Genomic DNA, 17,774 nt, shown 5'->3' on the forward strand with positions numbered 1-17,774 from the left:
ATATTATTATTATTACTTTAACCTCCTTTAAAATTTAGTGGTATGTTCAAGTCAATTTATTAATCAAATTTTATAGACAATTTTGTTATTTCTTTGTAAGAATTTTGTTTTGAAATTTAGATAAATTATATATGAGTAATAAATATATGTAATTATTAATTAATTTTTACACTGAAAGTCATCTTTACGCAACTGCCAACAAATTTAGGAGAAGTTAAAATAATAAATAGGGTAAAGTGCAAAAAACCCCCCGAAGTATGGGCCATTGTCAAATAACTTTCCTGAACTACAAAAAAAAAACCCTTTGAACTATCAAATTATTGCAATTAAGAACAACAGTAAATTTTCTTGGCAAACTTTCTTACCGGAAATGTTAAATGACTTTAATGTTCTCATACAAAACGACGTAGTTTTATTAAACTTTATTAGACCTAAATTGAACCTAATGACATGGCAGATTGTAATCTGGAGAGCCAATAACAACTTAACACCTCAGCAAACACTTTATCAACAACCCTAGGTTTAAGGATTTGAACCACCTCAACTATATCTCATTCTCCCTTTGCGCCGACTACAACTACTATGGCTTTTGGAGACCGCCAAGCTTCTGAACCTAAGGATCGCGACTGAGAAGAAGTCAAAAACTGTAAGCGTACTTGATTTTTGTTCTTGAATCGGTAAATATATGATTATTAATTGCTAAATATTGTGTTAATCCACAAAAAGTAGTTGCGATTTACTAATCTCAACTATTATAGTGTTGTTGGGTACGATTTTCAGTCTAAAAAATGTTAGGATTTAGTACGATTTTCTATCTCAAAAATGTTACGGTTTAGTATTATAATTTGATTTTTTTTTTTTTTTCTCGAGTGTTGTACTATTTTTTGTTGAAGAATGTTCGGGTTTAGGATTCTTGTTATTTTTGTTATTTTTTTTTTCATCTGTGAATGGGACGTGATAATGGTGCATGGCTGTATAATTTTTGGTAGAAACATTTGGCTCAACATTGAACATTGTACCAATTTAAAGTTTACAGTAAAGAATCTTTCTGACAATTTTTTAAAAAAAATTTAAAGTTCTGTTTTGTTGTGGACCGACAGAAAATGACTTGTGATATGTACCCTATGTATAAAGTTATGATCTTGTTGTTCTTTATTGCATCAAATAATATATATGCTTTCACTATTTGTGTTTTATATGTTATGTTCTGTCATTAAGTGGCCCATTTTTTTTTTTTGTGCTTTAATCACTCTTGACTTGAGAATGTTAGTGCTGAAGTTAGTTAGTCTATATATATATATATATATATATATATATATATATATATATTTTACTCTTATTTAAGTGCTTTTGGACTTTTTGTCCCTATTATTGACATTTTTGAAATGTCAACAACTTTTTTAGTTGTTTAGTTTAATGTGTGTGTGATTAAAGTATTTGGTTATAATTTTTTATTTATTTACTGTTAAGTCAAGTGTAATTAAACTATGTGGGTTTATGTTATGTAGATGCACTTTTACAGCATTAAACTCCATCATGGGGGTGTGTTCTCTAAAACACCCCCTATGTCATACATAGGAGAATATTTCACTATGATTCCAACAGTTAACTCAGATATCATGTCATATGATGATATTCAAGAGATGGTAGATAACATGGGATATGGGGAGTTGGTTGAAGTGTTTTACAAAGTACCATTTTTAAAGGGTAGTCAAAGCTTCAGAGAGGTTAGGTGTGACTTGGATGTACTTAGGATGTTTTATGACTATGAAGCTGAGAGGGCAACAACCATTATCAAGTTGTACATTGTTGCACCTCTGTTGAATGTGCAAGGGGAAGAGATTCAGCTTCTAATAGCTAGCTCAGACTCAAATAGGTCAAGTGATAATACTTTTAAACAGATTTCAGATTATACTCCTTGTGATGAGTTAATCAGTTTATGTGGATCAAATGAGGAGGTTAGTGGTCCTAAGTACCCAGAATATCTTCCTTCAAGGGATTTGGATGTAAAAGAACTAGAATTAGGAATGAAATTTGGGATAGCTGAACACTTTAGATTGGCACTTAAAGAAGCAGCATTGAAGGGCAGGTTTGATATAAAGTTCAAAAGCAATGATGGTGATAGGATCTCTGTAGTATGTAAGGCTGAATGTGGGTGGAAAATATTTGCAAGCAAACCAGAAGGCCAGGATTGTTTGATAGTGAAGACATATCAGTTAGAACATACCAACTGCCTTTGGTTTCAAACTAATGGACAATCATCCTCTTCTTACTTAGCCACTAAGTACTTAAAGCAAGTGAGAATGAACCCAACCATACCTTGTGATACACTAAGGACCACTATTACTTCTGATATACAAATTGATGTGTCCAAACACAAAGTAAGAAGGGCAAAGAGAAAAACTATTGAATTCATTCAGGGAAATAAAGCAGAACAATATCAAGAATACTGTCATTTAGTATATACATCCAACCCTGGAAGTGTTGTTAAAATTCAAACTGAGCCTACATGCGAGGAGAATGTGAGGATATTTCAAAGGGTTTTCATCTGTTATGCTGCAATGAGGAAGGGTTTTAAAGAAGGTTGTAGGCAACTTATAGGTGTTGATGGTTGCTTTTTGAAGGGTTCATATGGTGGCCACCTTTTGAGTGCAATATCTATTGATGGGAATGAACAAATGTTACCAGTTGCAATTGCAGTAGTTGAGGCTGAGACAAGGGATTGTTGGAGTTGGTTTCTGACAGAACTGATGGAGGTTGTGGGGCCTTATACTGACATCATATTTATATTTGATAGACAAAAGGTCAGTATTTTACTACAGTGTGTTAATTTAAAATTTATTATTTTAAAATCTGTTATTTTACTACAATTTATTATTTTAAAATCTGTTATTTTAGTACAATTTGTTATTAATGCAGGGATTGTTTTGAAACTTTTGAGCATATCATGGAGGGTTCAGTCCATAGATATTGTGTGAGGCATTCGTATGAGAAATTCAAACTCATATTTAAAGGATAACAGTTGAAAATTGAGTTGTGGGAGACTGCAAGGTCATATACACAACCTGATTTTGATGCACATATGAGGAAGATAAAGGAGTTGAATGTTGAAGCTTATGGTTGGTTTCAGAATGTGCCATCTCAAATGTGGTCAAGGTCAAGTTTCACAGACCAATCAAAAAGTGATATGGTGATCAATAATATTTGTGAAAGTTGGAACGCTGTGATTTTTAAAGCCAATGATAAACCAATTATTTATATGTTAGAGTGGATCAGGAGGCATCTCATGCTGAGATTCCAACAGAATAGGGAGTGGATGGAATCAAAGGATAGCTTATTGTGTCCAGATATTCAAAACAAATTGAACAAAATGAAAAAGGCAGCAAGGATGTGCAAGGTGCACTATGCTGGTGATAATAAGTTTCAGGTTGAGTGTTTTGGTATCAGTGGGGCAGTTGATCTTGGAAATAAGAGTTGCACCTGCAGGGTATGGAATATGATTGGTATCCCTTGTAGACATGTTGTAACATGCATTTTTACAAGGAGAGGGGATGTTCCTGAATCATATGTTAATCCATGCTATCATAGAGAAACCTATTTGAAGGCATATGCTGGTTTAATGAATCCATTTCCCATGACAAAGTTGCTGAAATCACAACCCAGTGAGCAAATGCTTCCACCAATCTATAGGAAACCTATTGGTAAACCAAAAAAGTCAAGGAATAAGAAAAATGATGAGCCAACCAAGGTTAATACTTCAAATGATGAGCCAACCAAGGTTAGTACTTCAAGCAAGCCAACCAAGGTTAGTAGGTCAAAGGATATGTTGACATGTTCAAACTGCAAGGAGAAATGCCATAACTCAAGGACATGTAACTCCCTGAACCTGGGGTCATTGAGAAACCTCCTCCAAAAAAGGGAGGCAGACCACCAATACTTAGAAGAGGAAGAAGAATACCATTAAGAGGAAGGGGCAGGAGAAGTGCAAGAGGTGGAACAACTGCTGTTGGAAATGAAATTCCTACTGCAATTCAGAGTCAAGAGGTGCATATTTAAGTTGTATTTTTTTTTTCTTCGTTTAACAATGAAATTCTTACTGAAATTCCTACTGAAATTCCTAACTTGTGTATGCTCTTAATAGGTTCATAACATACCATTTTCACAGTTGTTATCAACACAGGCATCCAGTTCTAGGTGTGTTTCATTCTCATGTCAACTTCATAATATGTTAATGTATAGACATATTAATAAGTTACTTATTTTCCCAACTTCTTTACAGGTCCATGATGGACAGTGATTATGCTTCATGGTAGACATGAAGAACTGGAAGTATTTTTGGTGTGGTTGGTACTGAACTTATGATAACTAGTGTTGACATGAAGAACTGAAAGTATTTTTTGTTTCATTGTGTCTGTTGACATATAACATGTATTTAGTTAATGTAATGTAAGAATGTTTTAAGTATTTGGATGTTATGTAAGAATGTTAAGTACATTGGTTATGGCTATTGTAAGAATGATTTGGTTTTATGGCTATTGTAAGAATGATTTGGTTATGTAAATTCAGTTTAGTATGCTAGCTTATAATGGCCATATGTTATTATTGCATGGAGTTATGTCAATACAGGTAGTAAGTGCCTAGTCCAGTTCAGTAATGGTTGTTGAAAATTGTTGACTAATATGAATACAGGTAGTAAGTGTAGGTATTTACTCATGATGTGAATACAGGTAGTAAGTGCAGGTATTTATTCATGATGTTAAAAATTATTTCAGTGATGTGAATATAGGTGCTTTTAGTGTCAATAAATGGTATTGAATCCATAAGTGCTTAATTGCTTCGTGTCAATGCATTGCAGGTCAATTAGTGTCATAAACTGATTTTTCTATAATGCATTGCATCTTAATTGGTGGTGTTAATGCATCTGATTTTGTTGTAAATGGAACTTTAAAATATATTACAATGTCAGCATAACCAACAAGATACCTAACAGATGCCACAACTACAAAACACATCACAAACAAAATCACAAAACACATCATTTCAGATACACCTGCAAAACCCGACAAAATTTTCATTTTCATAAAAATTGAAACAATTAAAACTAAAAAACACATCACAAACAAAACCATGCTACTAATATACATAGTTTTTACAATTTGAATGAACTCATTCAATGGCAGTCCATCATTCACAAAACTTGGTGAAGGAGGTAGACCAACTAGGCGAGGTGCTGGAGCTGGTGCTGGTACTTCAAGTGCTGGTACTTCATCTTGGATACCAGGTTTAACCTACCACTCCCAGAGCGTACAAGGATGAAATTCCTTTTTGCATTTAAAATATAGTTTACCCCCGATTGTTGTTGGACTCAGATTTGTATACATCAGCCTTGGCACCACAAAAACATTTCCTATTCTTGAACACACCTCTTTGAATGCCAGAATTGTAAGAGGATTCACCAGTTGACCTCATCCTTTGCAATACTCCGTATATATCTATGTATATATGTGGATGGTAGATGATAGAGATAGAGAAGAGATCTTGCAGGTCGAGACCAATAATCCGTATATATTTTGCTGGAATCGTGATCAAGGGACAGAGATCGTGATCGAGAGGGACAGAGATAAGAGAGAGAGGGACAGATCAAGAGAGAGAAATCAAATTACTATATATATAGACACAATTACAAATTAGGGTAATTGATTTGGGTAATAAGGGCTTTTTGGTATTTTTGTATGACAAGGGTGAAATGAGCATTTAGAAAAAGAGTGGTTTACACGCGCCTGATTACGGTCAAAAATTTTATGCCGGTCACCGGAGTGGGTAAATTGTAACGAAGTATAATAGTTCATGGGGTTAATTGCATTTTTTTAGTTCAAGGGGGTTTACTGCATTTTGGCCCATACTTCAGGGTTTTTTTTTTGCACTTTACCCTAATAAATATTGATCAAACTGTCATATATAATGTGTTCAAACTTTATGCAATGTTAATGCCATTAATCCATTTATAATTGGGCAAGGATTGAGAGATTTTTAAAGAAATACATCCACTTTATGTAAATCTTCTTAAAATACACTACCAAGTCAAAATTATATTTTATTACTCTTTTAAGTTGGTTGATTATTAAGTTTTCAATTCAATAAAATGACTTCTCTCTTCCCCTCCCCCTTCAAGGTTACCTACTAAGTTAAAAATTGTCCAACTTCTCATTATATTTTTCACTTGATGACTAAGGATGCATGGCTTAAATCGTGCTATATGATTTTGGTGGAAAACAAATATAAGTATAAAGTTAAAAAACAAAAAGATTAAAAAATAATTTTTTTTTAAATACGTCTTAGTATTTAGTCACTTAGGTGATTTTTGATCAAATTAAAAATTAAGTATTGAAAATTATAAACAGTGAAGTTTGTTTTATTATATTTTTAAAAAAAATTCAGGGTTTAACATTTAGTGATAAGTGTCGTCTTTGTCACTTAAAATTTTACCACATTTTAAGTGGTGCTTAGCGTTTTTAGTTATATTCAATTTGCGTTAGCAAACACAATTAATTTAATAAGTGTTTAATTTATTCAGAATTAAGCACTGATTGAATTATCAAATAACACCTTAGTGATACGCCACCATCTCAAACGACATGGTGTGCCTCCAATAACATAACGATACAAATTTTATGGATGGTGCATTTTCATTGGGTCTGATGTACCAATGGCACGGTCTACCTTGTACACTTAATATATACTCGTGTAAAAGAAAAGAAAAAAATCATCAATTATAACTTGACATGCAAATAATAATCTGAATAAAGTAGACTCATTTAATTACGTGTTGAGTTGTAATTAGCTGACTCTATTTAATTCCGGACCATATAAAAATTTCTTTCAGTCAAAGAAACTACTCCTTCCTCTTTTCAGTGAGAAATTATGATGATTTTGCATCATGTAATAATTTATCATTTTTTCCAATGGTTAATAGAGAAACCACTAAAAGAGGCCCTTGGGTCTTCATTTGGGCAAGTCAAAGCCCAAAAGGACCTGGATATTCAAAACCTTGGTGGGCTGGGCCCAAGATCTGTTGTTCCAGCCCGTTTTGGCAGTATTTAAATATAAATTGCGTTCGTTTTCACCATCAAAATCATATTAGCACCTGTACTTCGCTCCTCAAAGGTTCGGAGATTCCTACCATTCTATGGCTGCATGTGAGTCCCCCTTCCTTCATCTCTATATGTGTGTGTTAGTGTGTGCTTAAATATAGTTTGCATATTAGTGTCTGACTCATATTATCATCTTGTTTCTATGAGCAGTTATCTGATTTTTATATTTTTATATTTTATATTTTAAATTTGAATAGTGAATTAGGGTTCTTCCTCTCTGTTGCTTATTACTATACATCTTCATTCTTTTGGATTTCAATCGATTACTTATTTAGGAACAGCACATTATACACATATATAGATATGGGTAGGTAAGAGTACATTATATTTTGTTGATACTACAATTTATTTAATGGTTGTGTTCTGGGTTCCTAAATCAGGTGGTTTTGGAGCTTCAACTGTTAAAGTTTCAAATTTGGGATTTGTAAATACCAAATTGGGTACACTGCAACAATTGCATGGTCTAAGAACTCGAGTGCCAATACGATATAGGGGATTGGTGATTTCGCGGAAGTTGAAGAAGGCATTAATTGGATGCCATTCTTTGTCTTCCAAAGCCGAAGGTAAGTGATTTTCAACTATACAGTGATTATATACACTACCAGAGTTAAGATCTTTTTGGATCATTCAATAACTACAATTGAGTTGCATCAAAATGAATATATATCTGCACACGTTGGGCATGCTAAAATTTATGCCTGATGTCGAATTTCAAGAAGATTGGTCCAGACGATATGCAAATTTTATTATTATTTTTCAAAGGTACATACAGCTTATAAGGGTATTTAGTAAATTTATGCAATAATTTAAGAAATGTGATTGAATCGTTTATATTAGTTATGTTGATATTCATTTGTTCAGTAAATTTGTTTGTTAGCATTCATTTGGGTATCGATCCTTACATTAAGATAACTTGCTAATTATTTATGAAAATGTATTGGTTGAAGAGGATACCGTGGTAGTTATAAAGGACCCAGGAAAGGGATTGGAGTGTGATGATATCAGGTTGGCATGAAGTTACACGAAGTTCACTGCTCTACAGAAGCTGTAATTGTTTCATGTTTCTTTTTTGTTGTTTATAGAATTTCAAATGATTCATTATTATTTTTACTCTTGTTGCTTGCATGTTGAATTTTGAGATCCTTGGATTATGTGAAAACAGTTGCTAAAGACACTTTTGTACTCCAAAAACAATTGATTGAAACTATAACCTTTGAACTACGATGGTAAAAGTCATTTTCGTACTTCTACTAAAACTTTTCTACCTGCCAATTAAAAGTTTGTATATATGTATATATGATTTGTGTTGTTGTATAATGTGTACATATTTTATGTAGCCATGACCAAAAAGTGAAAAACCCTTACACTTCTGTGACCCTCAGACCCTTAGGCAAGTTCTCACACAAAGTTTGCTAAAAACCCTTACACTTCTGTGACCCTCAGACCCTTAGGCAGGTTCCCACGCAAAGTTTGCTCCTAAAACATGGCCAACTGAATTCCTTTGGGCGGCACATGAAACTTTTGATTTACTGATTTTTAATGGTTAGATTGCTACTTGAAGCTAAACATTGGAAGTGTACAGCATAGACAAAAAGATATGTTACTAAAATTGTAATTGTTCACTTTAAGTTGACCCCGGGAACATTCTCTAAGAAGTTCTATGGAATGTCCGTTTTAATACTATATCACCAAGTTCATTCCAACAAACGCAAATAATAGAATTGGTAGCGTGCAATGTGATTCTGGGCAGGAAAACTTCTTTTTATTTTTATAAGCCTGGGCAACCAAACTTGTCTTGATGATTGCGTTATTTTCACTCCATAATTCACAACCTTATGTGCTTGACAAATCACATTGATAACCCACTTTACTTTATTTTCCTTTTCTGATATATAACATTCTGTGGTTTATGATGTGTAAAAGCATGGCTATGTTGTTCTATTGCGATAAGAAAAAGCTCTATGGTGTGTTGTTTCCCAAAATGGGTATTCTATATGTTCCTTTGATTGCTTTGTCTAGCTTATTTGATTCGTTCTTTTATTAATGACATAGCAGATGCTACAAATTTAGAAAATGATTCTGAAGAAGCAAAATCATCTGATATGATAAGCCAACTCATTCCAAACTCGTTTGAGGTAAGCTCCTTGCTATTTTACATAGTACTAAATTTTACCACCTGATCCTTCTTTTTGTCCCACTGCTGATGGTCTTTAAAGTTAAGAGGATTTGTATGAACTATTGTTATAGGCCAATTTATATTTGTAGGAGTTGTTTTTAGAAAGGAGAATTTTTCGTTTTAGAATAGTTGTGGAACATGTTTACACCATGTGAAGGGTGGGGTTGTTTTGGGTGGGGGAGGAAGAGGAGGGTTTACACTAGTTTGTATTTCTAGTTTTGCACAGGAGAGGCTACTTAATGTTCATTCACCGCTAGGATTACACATTACTGCATGCATGCTCTGAGATGGAGGCATACACTGATGTGCTTTTTCTAAAAGTTTGAAAAGGTTATCTTACTCAAATCTTGTTTGCAGGTTGAATCTCTTCTCACAGAAATATGTGATACGTCAATTGCGGAGTTTGAGTTGAAAGTGAGCAATTGCAAATTCTTTTTCTCTTTTTCTTTGAAGTCATAAATTCTTTTTAACTTGAACAGAACTTCAATTCTCGTGTTCTTTTTTGTTCTTTTTTCCTATATATTCATATCTCTCTCTCATTGTTAGTTTGGTGGATTTCGGTTGTACGTGACAAGGGACTTGACTGTGAAAAATATACCTCCACCACCTCCAGTTTCTGCTCCCGACAACGTGAATACAACCTCTCAACCTGACTTGAATGGGTCAGTTTCTACACATTCTTTAGCCATCACCAAACGGGTTTCTTCTTTTGGTGGCATTCAAACATTTCTTGATAAAGCTGCTGATGACAGCCTGGCAATACTTCAGTCTCCAAAGGTGAGAATACAAGTTAATGTTTTTCAGTTTCATTTCTAAATTTTGTCACTAAATCTGTTAGAGATGCAGGTTGGATATTTTAGGAGATCTCGAACCATAAAGGGGAAGCGCGCCCCGCAATCATGCAAAGAGGTATCCACTTTGACGATTTTGGCATTTGCCTTTATTCATAAATTATTGAATTCTTAATTTATGTGAACTCAAATGTGTCAGAAAACCACATAGAAATTGAGTTATTTATATTGTCTGTTGTAGCAATGGCAATGAATCTTTTACTACTAGTCTACTACCGCTTTGGATTTGTTCTTTGTTTGAGACATTTGACATAATTTATTTATTTTTATTTGGGTAAATTGCACTGACTCCCCTTGAGGTTTTGGTCAACACCACTTAGCGGACGGTCAACGGCTTTTTTTACATTGACACCCCTTGAGGTTTCAAAAATGTGTATTAACACCCCCTCCAGACCTCTGAGACAATATGAAATTACCTTTTAACCCTTTGACTTGTCAATATAGGTACAAAACCCTTTTAACTAAATTTGAATGACCAAAATAACCTCCATTTCCCATTGTCATTTACCAACTATAGCTTATTCATCATCACAAATAAAAAATAAAAAAAAGGCCATAAAAGAACCAGAAAATGAACACATCGACTGGTTTCTGATCAAAACCACACTCGATACAACACACGCATATTCGAATGGTTTTTGATCAGAACCAAACTCATCGATCTCAAGACCTAACTCACCAACCTCTCTAATTCACCTCCCAACTCTGTCTAGCACTCCTCCGCTTCATCTCCCATACCCTTTCCAACTCACTCTCTCTCAGAGGCCTCACAATCCATTCCTTCCCGACGGCAAGCTCAAGACCCAATACATCGTTGATTCGGTCTCGGCGAAGTCAGAGGGGAAGCTCAAGACCCAGAACGACATCGATTTGGCCTTGGTGAAGTTGGACCGTCACATTAGGGACGCCGACATTTTGATCAAGAGCGGGGTCCTCCACAACGATGTCGTTCTGAGGTCGTTGTCATCGAAGAGGGAGTCCGTACGAGTCAAGGCTCGGAATTTGATAACTCAGTTGCATATTAGGACGACTGAGTTGAAGAACTCGTCCATGGTGCCGTGCAAGATTGTTCCGGTGCTCATGGATTCGAGCTCGTCATTGGAGATCAAAGAGAAGACCGTCACTACCATTGATAGAGTCTCAGTTGTGGATTCAAGCAAACACTTCTTGATTGATGGACTTTCTTTTCTAAATCATCTATTGTGGTGGTTTTCGGGTTGGCCATGGCTTTTTTTTTTTTTTTTTTTTTTGTTGGTTGTGATGGTGTCTAAATGCGGTGGTGGTTGTGGTTGCCTGGGTGTGTTGGTCGTGATGGTGGTTGAGAGAGGGGATTACAGAGAGAGATATGGAGTGGACTGAGGTGAGAGAGAGAGTATGTGGTTGAGTTACGTGTCCCCTATTCAAGGCTTGATGGTGAGGGGTATTTTTGTCAATTAACATGATTGATATTTTGTGAATTAACCAAATTAATTAATCAGGGGCAAATATGACATTTGAAATCTTAGGGAGTGTCAATGTAAAAAAAGTCGTTGACCGTCTGTTGAGTGGCGTTGACCAAAACCTTAGGGGTGTCAGTGCAATTTACCCTTTTTATTTTTTAAAGTTTCAGACATTTTTTGGTGATAAGATTATTATGTATGTGATTGGAAAATAATGATTTTTAGTTCAAACTTTGAACTAAATTTCCTCCAATTCCAAGGCGTCGATTTGGTGTTCCCAAACATAGCTTTTCTATAAATTTGGTTGGGATTGAGTTGGATTATGCTGTTTACATTAGTCATCACGATGACTCCAACCCATTCTGCTCAATTCATTGGAAATCAAAGTGCTGTGTTGATTCATCTACATACCTCTAAACGTGAAGTTAATGCATGCAATGTTGTAAAACCATTTTTATTTTTCTCATGTGAAATCTATCACCTCTTTTGATATTATCTGGTACTCTCTAACAGAAACAAATGGTAAAGGAGGGACAAGTGCTTTGCTACATCGAACAGCTTGGTGGCGAAATCCCAGTTGAGGTTTGGGCCTTGACTTTATGTGATTTGTTTGTGCGCGTGTTCTTGTGAATGCAGACATGTTGAATGAGAGTTGATGGATTTTTGGGTTCCGCTAATTCTCTTTTACGTAGCATTTTTTTTCCTAATTGTTTAGTAAGTAACGCTCTTCCCCAAATATATATGATAGTGAGTGCTGAATTTTTCAACCATCATTTTGCAGTCCGACATATCTGGAGAGGTTATCAAGATACTACGAGAAGATGGTGGTATGATTTTCCATCTTCCATGACTCTTCCAGTTCTGTGCAACTCCTTTATTTTTCATGTCCTCATTTGATCTATTTCATTCAACAGATCCTGTTGGATATGGTGATGCTCTTATTGCAATCCTTCCTTCATTTCCTGGGATAAAGAAGCTTCAGTAGATGGTTTTGTCTAATTTATGTTCTTTACAGCCTAAATTTTGTTCTCTTTGAGCAAATGTTCATATCAGACTCTGAATGAACTGGACAGCATTATGTATATTATGCATTCTACTTTCTGTTTTGAAGCTTGGGACCAAAATCTTTATTTTTTCAAGTATTTGCTCGAAGGGACAATACTTAGGTCTCAACAGTGATGATATATACTGACCGCACATGTGGACTAATATCAAATGGGCACGTCTCTTAGTCAATTCCATATTTCCATGACACAAGGGAATCATTTTTATTAGTTTTGTTAAAATGATTGATCTCATATTAATGTCAAATAGTAGGAGTAATGGTTCCCAAATCCGAATGCAATAAGTAGTTAATTGACTCAAATCTAATTTAAACTTGTCTTTGATCTTTATAGGCCATGGCATCTCATAATGCAAAAGATCAATCCTAATCCATCACCTAAATCACTTTTATTTGATGAGCAAATTTATACCAATCATTCATCTATGGACTTATGATGACGTGATGATGATAACATTGACGTTAACCAATTTGCTCCCTCATTATGTCTATTGACTTTAATTTCCTAACCAACTCAGAAAAAAAAACCCCAAAAATGAATGGATTTTATTGGTACTGGGTCCAATCTTCAATCCCGAAATTTCTACTCGTTGACTCCCCTTCAGTAAGAAATTATAGAGGTAGTTGCCATGTTTGAAAGATCATGCACCATTGTTCACATGCAATGGACCACCACCTATTTGAATAAATAATTGAATGATAATTTGGCTATATCCTGGTTAATTAAATGGAACTTGATTTTTACCCTTTATACAAAGTGATCATTTCTAAAATTCGAATTCAGTCTATTGAATTGAAATGAGTAATTACAAATTTAAAAGATATCGAATGGTAATATGTGAGTGAGGCATGGGCATCAATCTACATCCCATTTATACAATACTCAAGACTTGGAGGTTCAAAAGTATATTTTTTATTTATTTATATTTTTTATTTATTGAAATTGTAAAACTTGATTTTTAACTATAAACATGTTATAATATTGTATAACCTTGTGTTCTGTTCTAAGCAATGACCCCTTAATTAATCAATTCACATTATTGTTGCAAATAAATATTGTCACGGACTCACAGTTTGAACATAGCACCAAATGAAAGAATGTATGGCCTGTAGCCACCAACGAACCACTTGCTTTCAATAAATTATGCATCACTTACTTATTTATTCACTTGTAATCAACTAAAATGATATCCGATTACCAAAAAAAAAAAAAAAAACTAACATGATATGCTATATATATTGTAAAAATAATTAATCAGTTAAAGATGATATGCTCTCCTAATGAATTTTGAATTTTGAATTTTGATGCTGTAAACATAGCCAATCCATTCCTCTCAATTTCCTTGATTAACCAAATCTTCCTTCTTTGAGATGGTATTTGAAAAACTGCAATTTGATATAATTAGGATGCTAATATATTGGCGCTCTACAAACATCCAAAGAAAATCCTTAAGCCACACAATATTATTGTGATTCAGAACTTTTGTGTAATTTCACTTTATTAAAATAGAAGAACGGATCGCCTTACTATATATGTGAGCGCCACTATCAGTGTACATTTTATTTCATATATATATATATATATATATATATATATTCATCCTTAACTTTCAAAAATATATATATATATCAACACCCTATTATTATTATAATATATATATATATATATAAAAATTGATATGTTTTAAAGTCGGTTAGGACTTAGGAAATACTGTTAAGAGTTCAGTTTTAGCGCTAACAAAGCTAAACATGTGACTGAAGGCAAAGTAAAACCATCATTACAATTCTCAAATATTTTCTAAAGCTTGAGTTTTGACAACATGTGTTTCACAAAATAAAAAATATAAAAAAATTCAAATTATTTGCAAAATAAAGGGATTTTTTTTAATAGAACATAAATTTAATCCTTGGTCTCATCAAGTCTTACTTACATATCATGCAATTATTAATTAATAAACTATTCCGTACTTTTTTTTTTTTTCGTGACTGCACAGTAAAAACTTCATCAGTTTTATTTTAAATTTTCATCACTTTCGAGGTCGAAATTTAATCAATTTCTTCCATTCACCGAAAAATTTTTTTTTTGAATTTTTTTAATAGTGTAATGAAATTCACTATTTAAATCTTTAATTTTCAAAGACGTGAAGTGCATTTTTTTTAATGTTTGATTCTTGATAAGATAAAAGATTAACCCATTCTCCTTGATATCCTACGTTCTCTCTATCTTCAAACTTATGCCACAGCTTTCAAACAAACAAAAATAAAAATAAGGATAAATTACACTGGCATTCTTGAAGTTTTAGTCAACTATACTGAACAGTTAATGACTTTTTTTACATTGACACATCCTAAGATTTAAAAAATGTACACCCCTCTAAACATTTGAAACCATATAAAATTATCTTTTAATCCATTGACTTGTCAATAACTCTGTTCAACTCATAAAATTTCAAATTTAACCTCCTAACTAAATTTACTGGACCAAACTAACATCTTCTATACATATAATTATAGTTTTTATATCAAAATACTTATACCACCATAACTACCACCACAGCATAAAAATAAAAATTAATATTAATTTTATTTTTGAAAAAGTCAAATAACTGTACACTATCATTAACCATCATCACCACCACACCCAAACACCACAGTAGAAAAAAAAAAAATTAAAAACAACCATGGCCAACCCACACTTATAACATAGTAAGAAAAAAGGGAATGGGAGAGATCAAGAAGAGAGAGAGGGAGTGTTGGCAGCTAGGTATTAAAAAAAAAGTTAGAGATTCTAGTAGAGAAAAAGACTTAATGATGATGGTAGAGAAAACAGCTTAATAATGAAGATAGTTTCGTCAATTCATAGGGCTGATATTTTGTAAATTAATTGAATAAAATAATTAGGGGCAAATATGACATTTGAAACCGTAGGGAAGTGTTATTGTTAAAAAAATCATTAATCCGCATCTGAGTGAAATGACCGAAATTTTAGGGTGTCAATGCAATAAACCCCAAAAATAAATAGCCTTAAAATCTTTTTGGGAGTTTGATTTCATAAAAATAATACTTCGTATTAAATTATTTTGGAATATCTTCTCTCACTCACTCACTAATTAACACACACACACAAAAAAAAAAAAAAAAACATATTAATGATATATAAATAAAGAAAAATGATAGGTCTTCCGACGTTAATTATGGACTCTTTCTCCGAATACAATGTGATTGAATCTCATTGAAACTCTTAAAAAAATTCCCGTAAACTTCTCTTTCTCTTCGATTCATTTCCAACCACGTTATATTCGGAGGAGTAGTAAGCAATTAAAGTCGAAAAATCTATCACTTCTCATAAATAAATAATGATTTAAGAACAGAATTCGACAGTTACCGAATTCAATTTATATAATTCAATTTATGTAAGTGTAACGGTGTTGTTTTTGGGCTCACACGGTACTTTCCCTCATTCCTAAGCTCTCCATCAAACAGTCATGAGAATAAGAAAAATAAATAATAGTAATTCATCTGGCATTCCTTAAAAATTATCCCCTTATCCCATATTAGATGTCACACTTGGAAAGTGTAACTTTTTAATGGTACATGTAATTATTGCATTGTCTCATTTTTTATATAATAAGTTGGGAAAATTACATTGATCTCCCTTTAGGTTTCGTCAATATACACTGACCTCTCTTCTTGTTTGTTAAATTACACCAACTTCTCCAATTATAGTTGTCAAGTAGATGGTGTTAACTGTTAAAGTGAAATTACATATATGTCCTCATTATATTTATTGTATTTTATTTACAAAAGAATGCACATTAAAAAGACAAAATTATTCATATGTCAAAGAGAAACAATTTGGAAGGATATATATATATACACACACTTAAATATATTTGTTTGATGAGAAACAATTTGAGAGGAGAGAGAGAGGATATATTTGTTTAATTTGGTGACGACAAAGAGGGTTTAGGAAGGTAATCCAAATAGGGTAAGAAGGAGAGCAAATGGGTATGGTAGAAACCCAAATTTGGTGTTGAAACTCACACGCACCAAATAGTCAATTGGATTATTTATAATTGGAGGTTTAGTTGTAGTAGATCATCTCCACCTTCCATTTATAATTAATCCGATTGCATTTGGTTACAAACGAAGTCCAAAACTAAGACACCTAGAAAATTTATTTTTCCACAGCGTTGATATTGGATTATTCTTGTACTCCACTCTACATAATAAGGAATACATGAAGAATGAACTAACTCAATGGTGAGCCACTCTACATAATAAGGAATACATGAAGAATGAATTAACTCAATGGCGAGTTTAAAAGAGAGAAGGAAAAAAAAAAGGCAATTAGCAGGGAGAGGATTTTTTTTTTTTGTTGTTGTTGAAAGGTTAAGTGGAGAGAGCTTGAACTAGTAGCTCTAATGGATCAAGTAAAATTGTAGAGAGCCCAAAAAGCTTTAAAGAAGGCAATGTAATGGCAACCATGGAGGGTTTTAAAATAATTTTACTTTAGTAAGTAAGGTCAAATTTGTCTTCATAATAACTAAAAGAGTATTTTAGTAACTTTAAACTTACATCAATAATTACTAACATTGACCGGATATTGACCTTTAATGGCAGTTAATGGAGGGATACTCTTTATTATGAAGATTTAAACTTGAAGACAAATTAGTGTAATTTGTCAAACAAGAGGGGAGGTCAGTATAATTTGACTAAGGAAAGTCAGCTTAATTTGCTCTAATAAGTTTGAAATGTTTTTAAAGTTGTAAGAATATTTTATGAAAAGATATAAAATGTGATGTTTGAACGTTGAATTTAGGATGTGAACAATTAATTTGGGATAACCTAAAAAAAAAAAAAAAAAACTACAACCAAATTGAAGCAGATGCAATACATGAGGCCCATAAAGGATACTAAATTATACAAGGTTGGCATGAGTCAAAAATGAAAAACCAAACCAAGTCAGATACGTGAGATAAAGGTGCACCAAGTTTTCATGCTAACAAAAAATAATATTATTTATATATATATATATAGATATATATATATAGGAATAAAAATAAATAAATAAATAAAGAGATTGACTGAGTT

The 17,774-nt window shown here is 33.1% G+C and overlaps 2 protein-coding genes across 3 annotated transcripts; both read left to right on the forward strand.

Moving 5' to 3' along the window:
• The first annotated feature begins 564 nt into the window (after window positions 1-564).
• On the forward strand, window positions 565-4,561 carry LOC132308588 (uncharacterized). Of its 2 annotated transcripts, XM_059806709.1 has the most exons (4): window positions 1,334-2,804; window positions 2,920-4,044; window positions 4,142-4,194; window positions 4,280-4,561. In XM_059806709.1, exons 1-2 carry the CDS (start codon window positions 1,509-1,511, stop codon window positions 2,929-2,931), a joined length of 1,308 nt encoding a protein of 435 aa, XP_059662692.1. In that variant the 5' UTR covers window positions 1,334-1,508; the 3' UTR covers window positions 2,932-4,044; window positions 4,142-4,194; window positions 4,280-4,561. The 2 variants fall into 2 exon arrangements, 1 of the variants encoding a protein (XP_059662692.1); XR_009482445.1 differs by lacking the exons at window positions 1,334-2,804; window positions 2,920-4,044; window positions 4,142-4,194 and adding an exon at window positions 565-646.
• A 2,573-nt stretch (window positions 4,562-7,134) lies between these two features.
• Window positions 7,135-12,776, forward strand: LOC132308589 (uncharacterized). The gene is made up of 9 exons (XM_059806710.1): window positions 7,135-7,196; window positions 7,532-7,714; window positions 9,207-9,286; window positions 9,685-9,741; window positions 9,874-10,104; window positions 10,174-10,236; window positions 12,131-12,199; window positions 12,399-12,444; window positions 12,532-12,776. The coding sequence occupies exons 1-9, from the start codon at window positions 7,187-7,189 to the stop codon at window positions 12,600-12,602; spliced, it is 810 nt and encodes a 269-aa protein (XP_059662693.1). The 5' UTR covers window positions 7,135-7,186; the 3' UTR covers window positions 12,603-12,776.
• Window positions 12,777-17,774: the final 4,998 nt, after the last annotated feature.

The sequence above is a fragment of the Cornus florida genome, unplaced genomic scaffold (genome assembly GCF_030987335.1).
Source record: "Cornus florida cultivar Cherokee Brave unplaced genomic scaffold, ASM3098733v1 CherokeeBrave_3.0.0_Hap2_Chr05, whole genome shotgun sequence".
NCBI lineage: Eukaryota > Viridiplantae > Streptophyta > Magnoliopsida > Cornales > Cornaceae > Cornus > Cornus florida.